This window comes from Colius striatus, chromosome 10 (assembly GCF_028858725.1).
Source record: "Colius striatus isolate bColStr4 chromosome 10, bColStr4.1.hap1, whole genome shotgun sequence".
Classification (NCBI taxonomy): Eukaryota; Metazoa; Chordata; class Aves; order Coliiformes; family Coliidae; genus Colius; species Colius striatus.
The window spans coordinates 14,433,443-14,447,770 of NC_084768.1; the positions used below are offsets into that span (position 1 = coordinate 14,433,443).

Sequence of the window (14,328 nt, forward strand, 5' to 3'; positions counted from 1 at the left end):
CTCCAGTTTGGTTAAGACAGTTTTATTTGTGGCTGTCAGAACTTTCTCAGTCCTGTTACACAAAGCATTGTTACAGCAGATGTGGGACTTGAGTGCCAACAAGTGCAACAGATAGATGTCATACATGTTTGCAACAGAGTGCAAGGTGTTCTCCAGGCCTTCACTGTCTGCCTTGAGGCCCCTATATATCCCACAGAACTAGTTACATTGGGTAAAATGAATAAAAGTGAGTGCCGAGTAGTCATATTTGAGACAATTTAGGCCTAACTGCTGTTCTCAGCAGGGAAATACAGTGTTTGACTACAGAGTTTGATTTTGAACTTTTTGCTACATTTCACCAAAGCAGCACAAAATCAAGAGTATTCATATATTTTTCAAGACTCATGTAATGTAGTTTGGTATATAGCAGCTTCTCTAAAACAGAATGTTTGTGGTTTTTTTTTTTCTTTACATTAAATATCAAAATATTGTTAGTTAAAAATCCATTTAAGATAAGGAAAAGGGAAATTAAAATCGACACATACCCCAGGAGCTTTAATTACTGTATCAATTGTTCGTGGAGATGTTGCAGCTGCCCTTACTATAAATTCATGAGATGGATTTCTCTGATGTGCTTCTGAGAAGCCCAATACGAGCGCTGCACCAGGAATGTATTGCATGAATCTAGAGATAAACAAGATGTGACAACCTCAGGTACATGAGCAAAAGCAGACATGGGAGGATGACGACTACTGGCAGTTCTGAAAAATCAGGAGAACAACAGGAGAACTGAAAAGTCAAAGAAATAATACTTTATGTCAAATGAAATGGTTGATTTTATCCAGAGGAAATACATTGACTTTATTTTTCTTATTTTAACTGTGTATGATTTGACACTGAACAGAAGAATATTTCAAGACAAAAAAGCATTTTGAACTGAAATATGAAATAATTTAATATAGAAAATTAAATAATTTTTTAAAATATTTGGGGGATATCTTTTAGTATAAAATGTGGAGAAAGCAGAACACATTCATAAAATACTTTTCTACCACTGAACTTGTTTTTTCCATCCAATAAAACCCCCAAACAAGTTGGGTTGAAAAGTTTCATACAACTCTTTCAGTGTTTCTATAAAGCCAACTAGCATAAGAAAGGCAAAATAAAAAGTTAGGAAAGAACAAATTACATACGCTGTGCTTGTCTTTTTTATCCAGGATGGAAGTCTTCTCCATTGCACCTTCAGCTGCACAGCTGGTTTCCTCGCCAGTTGGCCAGTGGTAGCTGTAGCTGCTATCCTGAAGTCCCGGCACTCCTTGCCCCATCTCACTCTGGCCTGTACAAATAGGGAAACAGTCACCCAAATTTCAGAAAAGGATGACCCTTGAGCATTTCAAAATGCAAGTTTTTCTTCTTTCATCAACTTCTCATTGATCCCTAACGATTTCAAGTATTTCTTTTACTCTAAATAGACTGACAGAGACATTTTGACTACATCTTGAAAAATCTGAGACACGGTAGGAAAAAAGTTTGCTAGGAGGTGTAGAACTACAAGCACATGTTCCTGTCTCAAAACAACCCCTGAAACATGAGGTTTTTCATAATTTCCTGAGACTTCCTTAGACCTGGTAACTTCTTAATTGATATTTTGCTGTATTTTTTTCTTCTAGAAGACTGCACTATAATTTCAATTAGCCTTCCCCAGTACCTTTTGATTTGATTCCCACCTCACATTTTTCAACACTGAAATGTTGTGCTGAATTTGTTAATTGCAACTGTGAACAGCAGAGGTTTCTAAATTGTTATACAAAGATCACTTGCATTAAAAGACACATGTGAAGTGCAGCACATGGAAATGTGAAAAAAGAAAAGGAAAGACCTGTTCCTTCATTTAGGATGCTTCTCAGGCATCAATCCATGACTCAAATTTACTTTTCTGTCTTTTTATACGAATCTTAAAAATCTCTATTTGACTTATAAGTTTTTTGAAATCGATTATATAGAGAAAATCATCAAGATTCCCAGGCAAGCAAATTCATGGTATAACAAATAATAAATAGATAGTAATGTTGCAGTCAAATTTTCAAACTTTTTTTATACTTCTACTGGTCACATTTTGATATGTCTTAGAAGTTATTATCCTTTTTTGACAGATTTTAAAGTGGCTGGGTTTTTTTTAATTTTTATTTTTAATTCAAAAGGATGATGAAAGATAGGAACATTTTCTGAAATCTCACATGCTTTGTGAAATGTTTCAGAATACCTATTTTTTCCCTGTTTAGTTCTCCCAATCAGCAGGTGCTCTGTGCTTGTTTAAAAAGCTCTAGGCTTTTTAGATATCTCTCAGGGTGCAGCTGCCTCTGTGCTTACCTGTGCTTTCAGAGGCAGTAGTACAGCATCAGCACACACTTTCCAATCGGTTTCAGCCAGCTGAACCACAACTAGTTGCACATCAACTTTGGCAGCATCAGAATGAACATATGCTGTAGCTTGATAACCTTGGTTTCTGTTGTCACTCCTTACTGCCTGTGCCACAATCGTAATGCCAGGCGGAATTACATCTCCCAGGAAGTTGCGCTGAAAAACAATCCACAACCATCTGTGCTTAAGTATTTCTGTGTATTAACTTGGAGAGCCTACAGTCCAGTTTATGCGCACTGGTAGCAGGGAGCAGCCCTTGTCCTTCATCAGTTTAGTTTGCAATACATATTTCTATATCCCCAGTGTTTCAGGATGTTTAGTTGGAGTCTTAATTATTTCATTACTACCAGGAGTTTTTACAGATATGAATATTTTGATGAGGGAGCCAGGTCTCTTCTAAATTTTCTTTGTGCACATAATAAGATTTTGTTCATTGTTTTAATACTTCAAATGGTTGCCTACAATACCTACTAGGTTTCTTCACAGCAGCACACACATTCACAATGTATTTTACTCTCTTACAGCTCCTTCAAGCCAACTAGTTAACAGCAGAATTCCCATATACATTGCCTGCATTTGCAGAACTATTTATTATTATGTAGATACTTTTACTTAGTTCCATTACAGACTGAGTGTGTAATAAAGATAAAGATGATCTGTGCTTAATGTGACTTTACATTTACCATTCAGTAATGACCACGAAGAGTCTGATTTTAGTTATACTCTGCATGCACTCATGACTTTAGGTCTGCATCTGAACATAATTAGGCAGACTTAACTTAAAAAAGGTCTTTAAATAAAACCTATTTACTTTCTATCCATTTTTGCCTTAATGCAATGTATTTTGCATTTTAGGGTTTCACAGGAAAAAGAAAATTCCTTCCCTTCTAATTCACAACTTCGTTCCCTTCAATTTTTAGAATTACCAAGTCCAGACTTTCACATGCTGCAAACACCTTTAGAAATTAAGGAAAATATACCTCAGAAATCAGCAAACAAAACCCTGGAGCTAAGGGAATTTGGAAAAAAATATTTTTATGGAAGGAAAATGTCTCAATGGACTTTGGCTTTCCATTTCCAAACCTGACTTGCAGTGTACTTCCCGAGCCTAATCCACCACATCTGCAGCTCCTGCTCAGCAGCCAGGAAAGCCTGGCTATTTGTTTGTACCACACAGGTAGCAATACCTCATGGGTCAGGCTGCAACCATGGCTGTGGTGGATGCTGATTTCGCTGCTCACATGGCTCTTTCTTGAGCTGTGGCCAGCTGTTTCTCCATGGTGGTGACTGCTGCTGCTGCTGGTGCCACTATGGCTCCTGCTGCCACTGCTGCTGCTGTTGCTGTGGCTGCGTCCTGACTCAGAGGAAGATGATTCTGAGCTGCTTGATATCTTATGATCTGGGTGCTATGAAACAAAAATTGGTTAAAAAACTATGACTTTTAGCTTTAGAGTGTAGACATCAAAATCAATAGCTATCAGCCTCCCTCTATAAGTAACAGATTCAGACATATCTAAAGTATTATTTTTATTATCATATGAAGACATGAAATACATTGTGTAGGACTGTGCCTCAAATCCACCTGGAGCTCTCTGCTGATAGCAAGGCCATGTAGACAGTGATTGCAAATGTCAGCTTCACATCGTCCATGTTCCATATTATGGAAAATAAAAGCTGACAATAAGTGGTTGAATATATCCATATTTTTTTAGAAATAAAAGATATTACAATTTAATTTGAAATGCTGTAAATCGTCTTCCTTTTTCACAAGCAGGATACATTACAACTTTACAGGTAACACCTACAAAAATCACTCCATTATCATCCTTCCAATATAAAATGCCTCTGCAATAATGCACACTGAACCTGGTTCCTGATACAATCTACATAGCTGATGATTTTGCCATGATTGATTAAAAACTGTGGACACAGCTATTCTCATTGGAAGATCCTACTGTTTTTTAATTCCCTCATGGTTTTTGTTGGCTGCATTTGTATAGCATCTAGCCTAAATGTGTCCTGACCCAAACCTGAGGATTCCAAGTGCTACAACAATAGAAGGATGTAGTGTAGTCGTCAATATTTCAGTAATAAATCTGATTATTTTGGCCATCATCAGTGTTGATATTGGACAGCACGGAATGTTCAAGTGAAATGAACCAAACAAACCCCTTCAATAAAATGCTTGATCATATCAACTGCAGCCACCATGGGGATGCACACTTGAATGAGAGACCTACCCAGTGGATGTGAGCAGATCTGAAGTGGAGTTGGTATACTTTTGAAAGCTGATATTCCTGCAAAAATTCCCAAAGAAGTTATTACCTTAAGTTATTACAGATCAGTAAGGATCACTTCTTAGAAAGAGTCAAAGGATTAGAAAATTTTACCCTTTCTGCAGAAACGTCGACAGTGCTGTGGCTGTTAAATTGGGACTTGACATATTTCTTCTCAGCTTGCCTGTCGTATTTGCTGTGGTGATGGGAAGCACTACTGCTTTCACTGCTGCTGCTGGTGCCACTGCTGGTACTTCTGCTACTACTGCTTCTGCTGCTGCTGCTGTTAGTCTGTGTTTTACGCTTCTGCTCACGGACACTTCTCTGTCCTTCAGCAGTGCTGGCAAGTGGAAATGTTTTGGTCTTGGACTGCTTCTTAGCCTTCTGCTTTATACCAGATGTTTTGCTAGTGCTGCTGCTACCTGTGCTGCTACTGCTGCTATCTTTGCTGTTGCTACTACTGCTTCTGCCCTTGTGGCTGCTACTTCTGCTTTTGCTGCTACTACTACTGCTGCCCTTGCAGCTGCTACTGCTGCCCTTGCTGCTGTTACTACTGCTTTTGCAGCTACTGCTACTTCTGCTTTTGCTGCTACTGCTACTGTCACTGCCATCACTTTTGCTGCTACTACTACTACTACTTTTGCTGCTACTACTACCACTTTTGCTGTTACTACTACCACTTCTACTGTTACTGCTGCTACTACTATCTCTGCTGCTGCTGCTGCTACTGCTGCCACTGCTGCTGCTACTGCTGCCGCTGCTGCTGCTACTGCCACTGTCCCCAAAGGGGTAGAATTTCTTTGCTTTGGCTTTAGACTGTCTTGTTTTCAAATTTATTTGGGTGCTTCCCTGTGGTGGTCTTTTGTCAGAGTCACTGCTGGAGGGGCTTCTCACTTTACTCTCAGCACTTCCACTGGTGCTGCTGGCACTGGACGATGAGCTTCTGGATTTTCTTGTCCCCTAGTCAATGGTACCATTGGAAAAACAAAATTATTTTTCTGGGTTCCTGCAGAAGGCTGTAAGTAAAATCTGATACAGAGAGCTATGAATTTCTCTGCCTTAGAAGTCAAGGTAACATTCTTGAAACACATCACAGCAAGGCAAATTCATAATAATGTGTTAAAACCACACATAAGTAGGACAATACCTCAAATCCTTTTTTTCCCAAGACCTGTGAACTCAAAAGCCTGTCTATTTTTCAGTTTTATATACTATCTAAACAAAGGAAGATATTTAGGAAAAGAAACATAAATAACTGAGTTTTGTGTAATGTCTCCTACAAATCTAGAAGTGGACTTTTACCACAGTACCTGGTAATCATTGTCATCAAGGATTTTCTTCACTCTTTTAATTGCTTTTTTCCTGGAAGATACTTGTGCCTCTGGGTCTTCAAATTTTACTAAACGTACCATTTTTGTAGGAGCTTGGTCTCCTGCTTGAATTGTGAATTGTATTTTTTCAATAGGTGCCTCGGAGGAAACTGAAATTAAATGACAATTAGTATTACTATTAGTATTAGCAACTGAATAACAGAATAAGCCAATTTTTCCCCGTAAGTTATTTAGCCATTTTTTTTCCCCAAATTAAAACATAAATACTCATTGATTATTTTTGGTATTGAGCAACTATGTTAAAAAAAATAGCTAAAGCTATTTTTAAATAGCTTTAGCTCAAAATAGCTCAAAATAAATAAATAAATAGCTCAAAACCCAAATTTTAAAATATTAGCATGATCTAGATTATTTTCAAGAATGATCCACAGATTTAAGTCAAGAGAATTGGATCGTTTAAATAACACTATGGGATAGCAAATTAGGCATCAGAGAGGAATTGAGGCTCAACTGTTGAATTGTAAAGAATGGCCCAAGGGTTAGACCATTAGTTTGACACTTAGGAGACTTAGATTCAATGTCCTGCTGTGCTTTTACTTTTTATGATCATGGATTAAGCCATTAAGGACTAGATCCTGGCAGGGTTAATCCATAATTCTCTTTAAGAGCCCAGGTTTTTAGAGTGTAGCTACAGGACACTGCATCAGATCTGTTGCCCATGACCAATTGCTCTGTGCTTGCATCCCAAATCCAATGATCCAAGATGCATCAGACACACTCTGCAGGCACGGATCAGCTCTGCTTGATGGTAGCCATGCTGAGTGGGATTGCTGAGAGAGCTGGGAAATTGCGGCTCAGACAAGTAAGGAAGAAATGGATTCCTGCTACAAGTGTGATCTGTTGCCAATACTATCAGGGCTGGTAGGTCTACTAGTAGTTTTAGCGGTACAAAAGATACGTAGATACATATATAAATATATACATGTATACACACACACACACTCCTACCCACCCGCCTGTTGCTTTCTTTCTTGTGCACAGTTGTATTTACCTGGCTTGAAGCTCATTTTAAAGGTGTGCTCTCCAACTAGGTAATGAAGAGGCACGTTTTTGATAAATGCTGCATGTATGCTTTTCCTCTCAATGCACACTTGAATGCCAAATGTACTTGCATTGGAGCACAGGGACTGAACAAATCGCTCTTTTTGGGAAGACTGTCCAAAGGAAAAGGAATTTCCTGATGAAATATCTTCTGCAGACTGTCTCTCCTGTTAGACAATACACATCAGGTTAAACTGGACAACTGTAAGAGAAATACTTGCATTTTCTGAGTCCTGTTTTGGTATAGTTACATGTTTTCTGCAGGAGGAGTTAACTAGTTTATTTGAGTTAGCAAAGCCATGACATAGAGCAACTTCGTTTTCAACTGGACAAAATTATCAACTGAATGGCTTAATTAGGCCATCTAGTGTAAGAAGAGCTTCAGGCTCATAAATTAATTCTAAAAAATTAATTTTGTTTTCCTGGAGTATTAGACAATGTTAACAAGTTCTTGATAAATCTGAGTATGTTCTAGACTGACTGGAGTTCTTCCTTTTGGTTTTTGATTGAGTCAAACAACAGAACGTTCATCTATGTCTGTGGAAATTCTATTTCAGTTGAAGTCTGATGTGAACATTATACCATATCAACTAGATGGTTAAAGCACATCAGATGTTAGAAATTTCCAGTCAAAACAATGTAGTTTACATGTGCTAAGCAATGCTTGCAGAAGAACAAACTACTAAGACTAAAATCCACATAGTGAAGACTATGATTTCCTGAAGCAATGAAGCAAATCATAGAATCATAGAATGGTAGAATTGAAAAGGACCTTCAGAGATCATCTAGTCCAACCCCCCTGCAGAAGCAGGTCAACCTAGATCAGGTCGCACAGGAACATCTCCAGGTGGGTCTTGAAGACCTCCAAGGAAGGAGTCTCCACAACCTCCCTGGGCAGCCTGTGCCAGGGCTCCCTCACCTGAACAGTGAAATAGTATTTTCTTATGTTTAAATTGAATGTTTTGTATTCCAGCTTGATCCCGTTACCCCTTGTCCCGTTGCTAGATACAATAGAAAAAGGGGATGCCCCAACCTCCTGACACCCACCATTTAGATATTTGTAAATGTTAATAAGATCTCTCCTCAATATCCTCTTTTCTCGACTAAACAGCCCCAGTTCCCGCAGCCTTTCCTTGTATGAAAGATGTTCCAGTCCCCTGATCATCTTGGTGGCCCTGCGCTGGACTCTCTCCAGAAGTTCTCTGTCCCTCTTGAGCTGAGGAGCCCAGAACTGGACACAGGACTCCAGATGAGGCCTCACCAGGGCAGAGTAGAGAGGGAGCAGAATCTCCCTTGACCTGCTGGCTACACTGTTGATGCATCCCAGGATGCCATTGGCCTTCTTGGCCACGAGGGCACATTGCTGGCTCATGTTCAGTTTATTATCAATCAGGACTCCCAGGTGTCTCTCTGCAAATAGCTAAAGACACATAATCATAAACTTTCATTTCACATGTAATACAGGTTTGCAATTATTATTTTATTCTGTTTTCCATTTCTCACAACATTCCAAATTTTTATGGATTCCACTGAAAAAATAGAATTTTAATCCTAATATTGTCCTTCCAAAGGATGTTCTAATGATACTGAGAAATGCTCCAGATAGTGTCATTTTTCAGTTGCTGTTTGTTTAAGAATAATTGTGGAGTGTTGAGCTTTCAGGAAGGACAGTACAGAGGCACAGAGCAGAATTTTTCTTGTTCTAGGAAATTGGAAACTGCTCTCACTGACAGTATGTTTGTCTACTGACTTCTCCATTGGAAAGTGCTGTACTTGTCCTCTGTTTGTCTCTCATTTTACTTGAAAACACTTCAGAGTTGCAGGACAACAATGAAACCAGAACAGGACAGTGTATTCCTCACCTGTCAGTCTTTCACTGAATGAGCTGTCATTGTGATGCCTTCACAACTCTGCCCATGGTAGAAAGCCTGTACTGGCTTTTACAGAAAACTGTAAAACATTTGACTTGACACTCCAACTGCCATCCATCCTTGAATCAGGATGCTTATGAGCATTAAATTTGGCACTACAAATTGAGCAATGGAGTGTCTCATGGAACATTTGTGGCTGCCTCAGGAATTTGACACTTGTATGATGGTTGTAAAGTATTTTAAAGATTGGGAGCCTATCCTGCAGATGGCAGTGTAAAATTAATTACCAAAGAAAATGCCTTTGCTTTTGAAAAAGTGTTGCAAGTCTGATGTAGTACACTCCAGAGTTAAAAATGTTACTATAGGGCTACTTGTGTTGTTAGATTGAACCTGACTTAATTTGAGTGAAGCAGCATTGGTCAGAGATGAATTGTACATTTTCTTATGGAGAAAAGAAACGGTCTCCTGCTGATTAAAAGCCCAAAAAAGAATAGTCAAACACTACATCATTTACCTTGATCTTATCAGTTTCGCCTGATGCAGAATCTGAATCGAAGGACATCTTCATTATGTCAGGCACTGCTTCAGGCTGAAGAACTGGAGTCATCTTACTAGCAGCCAAATCCCCAATATTTCGTGTAACAGCAAATGTCTTCGACCTGCAGAATAAACATTAGAGGAAACCTGTATCGATAAAGCACTGCTGAGGAAATTACTTGAATAATGCTTTGTAGCACGTACTCAGCAACAAGTATCATACCTTGCAAATTGCTTTACAGATATTTACAGCCTTTCTTGTTAGTTGTATTTTCAAGGACTTGCTAAGAGTGAATAAAGACATGGACTAATCTCAGGGGTAGATAGCTCAGTTAGGCTTTTAGAATCATGTACAAGCTAAAAGCATTGCAGTTGATGGAATCTCTGTATGCCTAACACCTTGAAGAACAGCCTACTTAGAAACCTGACTGTGGAATGCAGTACTAACTTTCTTCTGTTTTGATCTTCTGGACTTTCAAATTTCTTTATCTAATTTTTGTGTTCACTGCTAAACTTAGTTTTCATTTCTGTTTGTATTATAATTGGGAAAATTCTGTCATAACTTCAAAAAACAACCTAGGGAGTGGTGACTACTGCGTGCTGCTTCCCATGAAACTTTTGTTAAATCAGAATGAAAGAATTATTGGTGTTCATGGCTTGATCGTGGCTTAGCAAGACATCATGGAGAGACATATAGGAAAGTTAGGAGTATATTTATGTAAATGTGCCCAGTATATTGTTTCCAGTTTTGTGGACACTAAAAATATTAGTCAGTATCGAGGATGAATGATATAAGGTGCAGCATTAGACTGAGATTCTCATGGCTAAATAACCTGACCCCCTGGCTCCATTCACCACAGTCTTCATGGAAGTTATTACAGAGTTATGATAACTTTAAGTTTTGGATTGGATCAGAGAAATATCTTGACCACTAATCACTTTTGAAAGATGAAAACCTACTTCCCTAAGGTATTAACATTGTGCTAACTCTACCTTATTAGCCATTTATCAGCGCTAACATCCAGTTCAAAATTCCTCACGTGCTGTTTCTCAAGTCTAGAGTTGACCTGCTTGCTCTGGGGCTTTTGTGGCCCGTCAATAGAGGTGGCCTTTGTGACAGTGAATGGAAAGATGGTCTGCAAAATGGTCTCTATTTTAATATGGTGCACACGGTACTAGCCTGAGCAATTCCAATCTAACCTATTTGAAAGATGAATTTGTATTCATTTGATAGCCCTCTCTTCCTCTTGAAGGTTCCTACCGTGCTGTGTGCACTGTAAAGCACACAATTGCTCTTCATGTGGAACACCTCAATAAAACGTGTGTCACCTGTGGGCTTTGTTTTCTTTTCCGTCTCTCTCTTTTTTTAGATAAGGACATGACAGCAATGCTCCACGCTGGGTGATAGGAGAACCTTGAAGAATGGAATCTGAAATAAAATATTCTCCCTAACAAGCTGAGAGAATAAAAGAAAATACAAACCAACTTGCATTTCAGATAGCTCATCTGGGTAAAGGGACAAAAAAGAGAAATGGTTTTTACTTTAATCTCATTCAATAATTCAAATGACCACCGAACTGCAGGCTAGATCTCCAAGCAGAAAGCCCTGGGGTCTCTTTTCCTGTTTTTTTTTTTTTTTTTTAGTATTTTTTATGCCAATAGTCTACTCCTGCCACCTAATGAAAGTGGAGGATCGATTCCTCCCTGTTGAGCACAGAGAGCTGACAAATGTAGCTGCATCACAGGTGACACATGTCAATGTCTGCAGAATCACACGGCACAGTAAAAATAGGCTACAAGAGGCAGCTCTGGTGCTTTAACAAGAAAAACAGTCACAAAGAAGGCCTAAAGCTATGGTATGAAAGAATCTGTTCTCTCTGATCCCGCACAAGGGAGAAAAAATAAAAAGGAGATTTTCCAATATGTATTAGTGTATTTTTTGGATGAGAGAAGAAGCTGTGCTATAGTATAAGCCAAATTCACTGCAAGGGTAAGGGACAAGCAATTCAGCTATGTTGGGCCCACTGATGTTTCAGAGAGTGTGGCCCTACATATATCCCTAACATGGGGACAGAAGAGCTCAGTGTCGCTTTAAAACAAAAATAAAAAAAATCACCAAAACTCTATTTTCCCAGATAGTAAAGCACAGCATGACATGGTATCTAAATAAATGAGAAGCAGGAGACAGTCCTCCAACCAGATCTTTAGCTCTCTTTCTGCTGTGGTGAAATGAAGATTTCTGCCTTTCCTATGCATCATCCAACTGACCTTGGTGCAAAGGTGTTATAGAACCAGAGACCTGGAGCACTAGTCATTTCCCTTCTCTGTCCCCAAACACATCATGCTGCCTTGAGAGCTGTTCTGCATTTTCTGCTACACATGCTGTATACATGCTGCAGACAGCGTTGTAATTCATCTTACAAATATGATGCCCATGTGAAGCAATTTCTGCTTATCCTACAGTTAAAGCAAGCAAAAAAGTGCTATGATACAAGATCTATTCAAGATTATGTATATACTTCAGTAGCCTGTCATTACGACTATGTGATATATTTGCAAAGTGCATTCTCTGGCAGCTCTCCATATTTATACTTTAATCACAGGGCTCTAATTTTCCCTGAAATTTATTTGATTTTTATTTCTTCCTGTAAGTTTTGTTTAAAAGTATGGTTAAGTAGCCATCTGTAGTATGCAAAACAATGATGTTAAAAGAGCCTTAAAAATAACTATTATTTTTAATTAAATTTAACTTTGATAGGATTGAATTGAAACACATGCTCTGTATTTTCTCCATGGTACAATTAATTATTTTGCTCTGACTTTCACTACAAAGAAAGTCGAGTCTATAACGTGCTGATTTGTCTTGGGAATGCAATGTCTCACCTAAATTTTCATTATTTTTTTTTTCTTTAGAGTCTGCAATTGCTCACCTGAGTTTCTCCTTGGCTTCTGAAAATTTCTATAAATCCCAGAGCTGTGACAGGTTATAACCTGTACAGTGTGTAGGATATAACTGAACTTAATGCTATTGAAGACTGTTTTCTTCCTGTGTCTGAATGTGAGAGATGAAAGGGGAAATAATATCACATCCTGACTAACTGTAATGACACAATACTACAGAAGGTAACCCACTGACCATCAAGAGAAAGTGCCCAACACTAAATATTTTTATCTGAGCTCAAAACCAAATGAAACAGTAATAGCTTTCTAGAACCATTTATTTAAATGGTGAATTTAAAGCTAACAAGAGAAGGTATCATACTATCTCTAAAATACTGAATTCAATAGGTTTTTTATTCTGTGGTCAACTTATACAAAAGGAAGAGAAAGACAATGCTGAACTATTTAAAAAAAATATATAGCATATATATGCAACCTTTCAATATCATGCCTACTTATTTCTCTTCATACCTTTAAGATTTTACTTCACTTGGTCTTTGACCTCCTCAGTGATGTGGTTCAATGTTACATTCTCTGGTTATTGCTTTGCCTTCACTTACACTTATTGCTGTTTCATTGCTCTGTGTGGTTTCCACTGACTATTTGTTTTGTAACAGTGAACAGGAATGCTTTTTGGAGCAAAATTGATGGTACTAAAAGTTAGGTGGTGAGTATTAGCTTTCTCATATACTTGGCATTATAGAGCTATTTCCGAGTGACTACTTCACTTTATAAATGATAATGCTGCAGGGTCTACAGAAGGGCTTGGGCTGGAACTCATGGACTGCTCTGCTGTAATCCCTTGTGTCTGATACTGTCTTGCTTTATATTTTCTGGCAATGTGTTTAACCCTTTTTGGTGTCTGATTTTATTTTACCCTAAGTCAAAGGAGGAAAATATTTTTACTTAGCTTTGCAGGGAGGATTCTTATGCTAATATTTGTAACTCTAAACTCCTTATTAGTGTCCAATATTCTCATTCAGTTCAGCATCTTTATTGAGTTCATTAATATCCACCCTACTCTCTCCAACAGGGAGAACTAGTGAGAGCAGGTGCCGGCTGTCCCTATGACTGTCAGCAGAATGTTCTGGTCTTCACAAAAAAACTGAACAAAGCTTTTGGGCTTTAGTGACACAGGATCTTAGACACAGCTAACTTTTGCTCTATGAACTGCTGAACCCTTCCCTCCTCTGCATGGAGAACCTGATTATAATCACATTTGATGAACTCAGGAAGGAATCATCTCAGGAAGGAGGATGTGAAGTCAAATGACTCCTAAGATGATCTGTGACCATTGAAGGGGAATGGAGAATAATGATTAGCCTAACTGGTGGCTAGACTGAGGAGACCTGCAGGGCTACTCTGAGCCAGCAGCTGGATAAAGCTATATTCCTAGAACAGAAACTTATTAAAAATTCTGCAGTTTATATAATAGCTGACTTCTGTTGTCAGTTATGCTTTTTCCTTTGTGATGAATTTTCAGCTTGTCTTTCTTAGCATTTTTTCGTGTGTGTGTGAAGGGTTTTTAGGCTTTGGTCTACTGCTTTGATTCCTTGGACATATTCTTTCTATTTCCTCCCTCTCTTTGTGCTTGTATTTCCATCTGTTTTCATTTGTTTGGCATCTGGCTACAACAGTTTTCCAGAGTGTGTTGTAATTGCATGCACCGATAATAAATCAAGTAGACCTAACAGGTAAGAAAACCAAATGGCAGCCACAGGGAAACAAGGTAAAAACATAAGAAACACCAAATCCTCTATGCTTCAGGGCATTGAATGCCGATATATATGCGTTATCTGTTATAAATGATAGGATTCAACTGCCTTATATCTTGTCTATTGTCACCAGTCCAAATGTTTGTACTGGGATAGA

General features: G+C 38.4%; 1 protein-coding gene across 1 annotated transcript in view; it reads right to left on the reverse strand.

The window, feature by feature from the left end:
- The window catches only part of LOC104563858 (vitellogenin-1-like), a 78,672-nt gene that overhangs the window by 7,951 nt on the left and 56,393 nt on the right, over positions 1 to 14,328 (reverse strand). The window contains exons 20-28 of the mRNA XM_062004345.1: positions 9,494 to 9,638; positions 7,059 to 7,275; positions 5,987 to 6,156; positions 4,791 to 5,636; positions 4,641 to 4,697; positions 3,588 to 3,806; positions 2,350 to 2,556; positions 1,173 to 1,315; positions 525 to 663 (exon numbers count right to left, since the gene is read on the reverse strand). Coding sequence (XP_061860329.1) covers positions 525 to 663; positions 1,173 to 1,315; positions 2,350 to 2,556; positions 3,588 to 3,806; positions 4,641 to 4,697; positions 4,791 to 5,636; positions 5,987 to 6,156; positions 7,059 to 7,275; positions 9,494 to 9,638 — 2,143 coding nt within the window. The remainder of the gene's footprint in view (positions 1 to 524; positions 664 to 1,172; positions 1,316 to 2,349; positions 2,557 to 3,587; positions 3,807 to 4,640; positions 4,698 to 4,790; positions 5,637 to 5,986; positions 6,157 to 7,058; positions 7,276 to 9,493; positions 9,639 to 14,328) is intronic.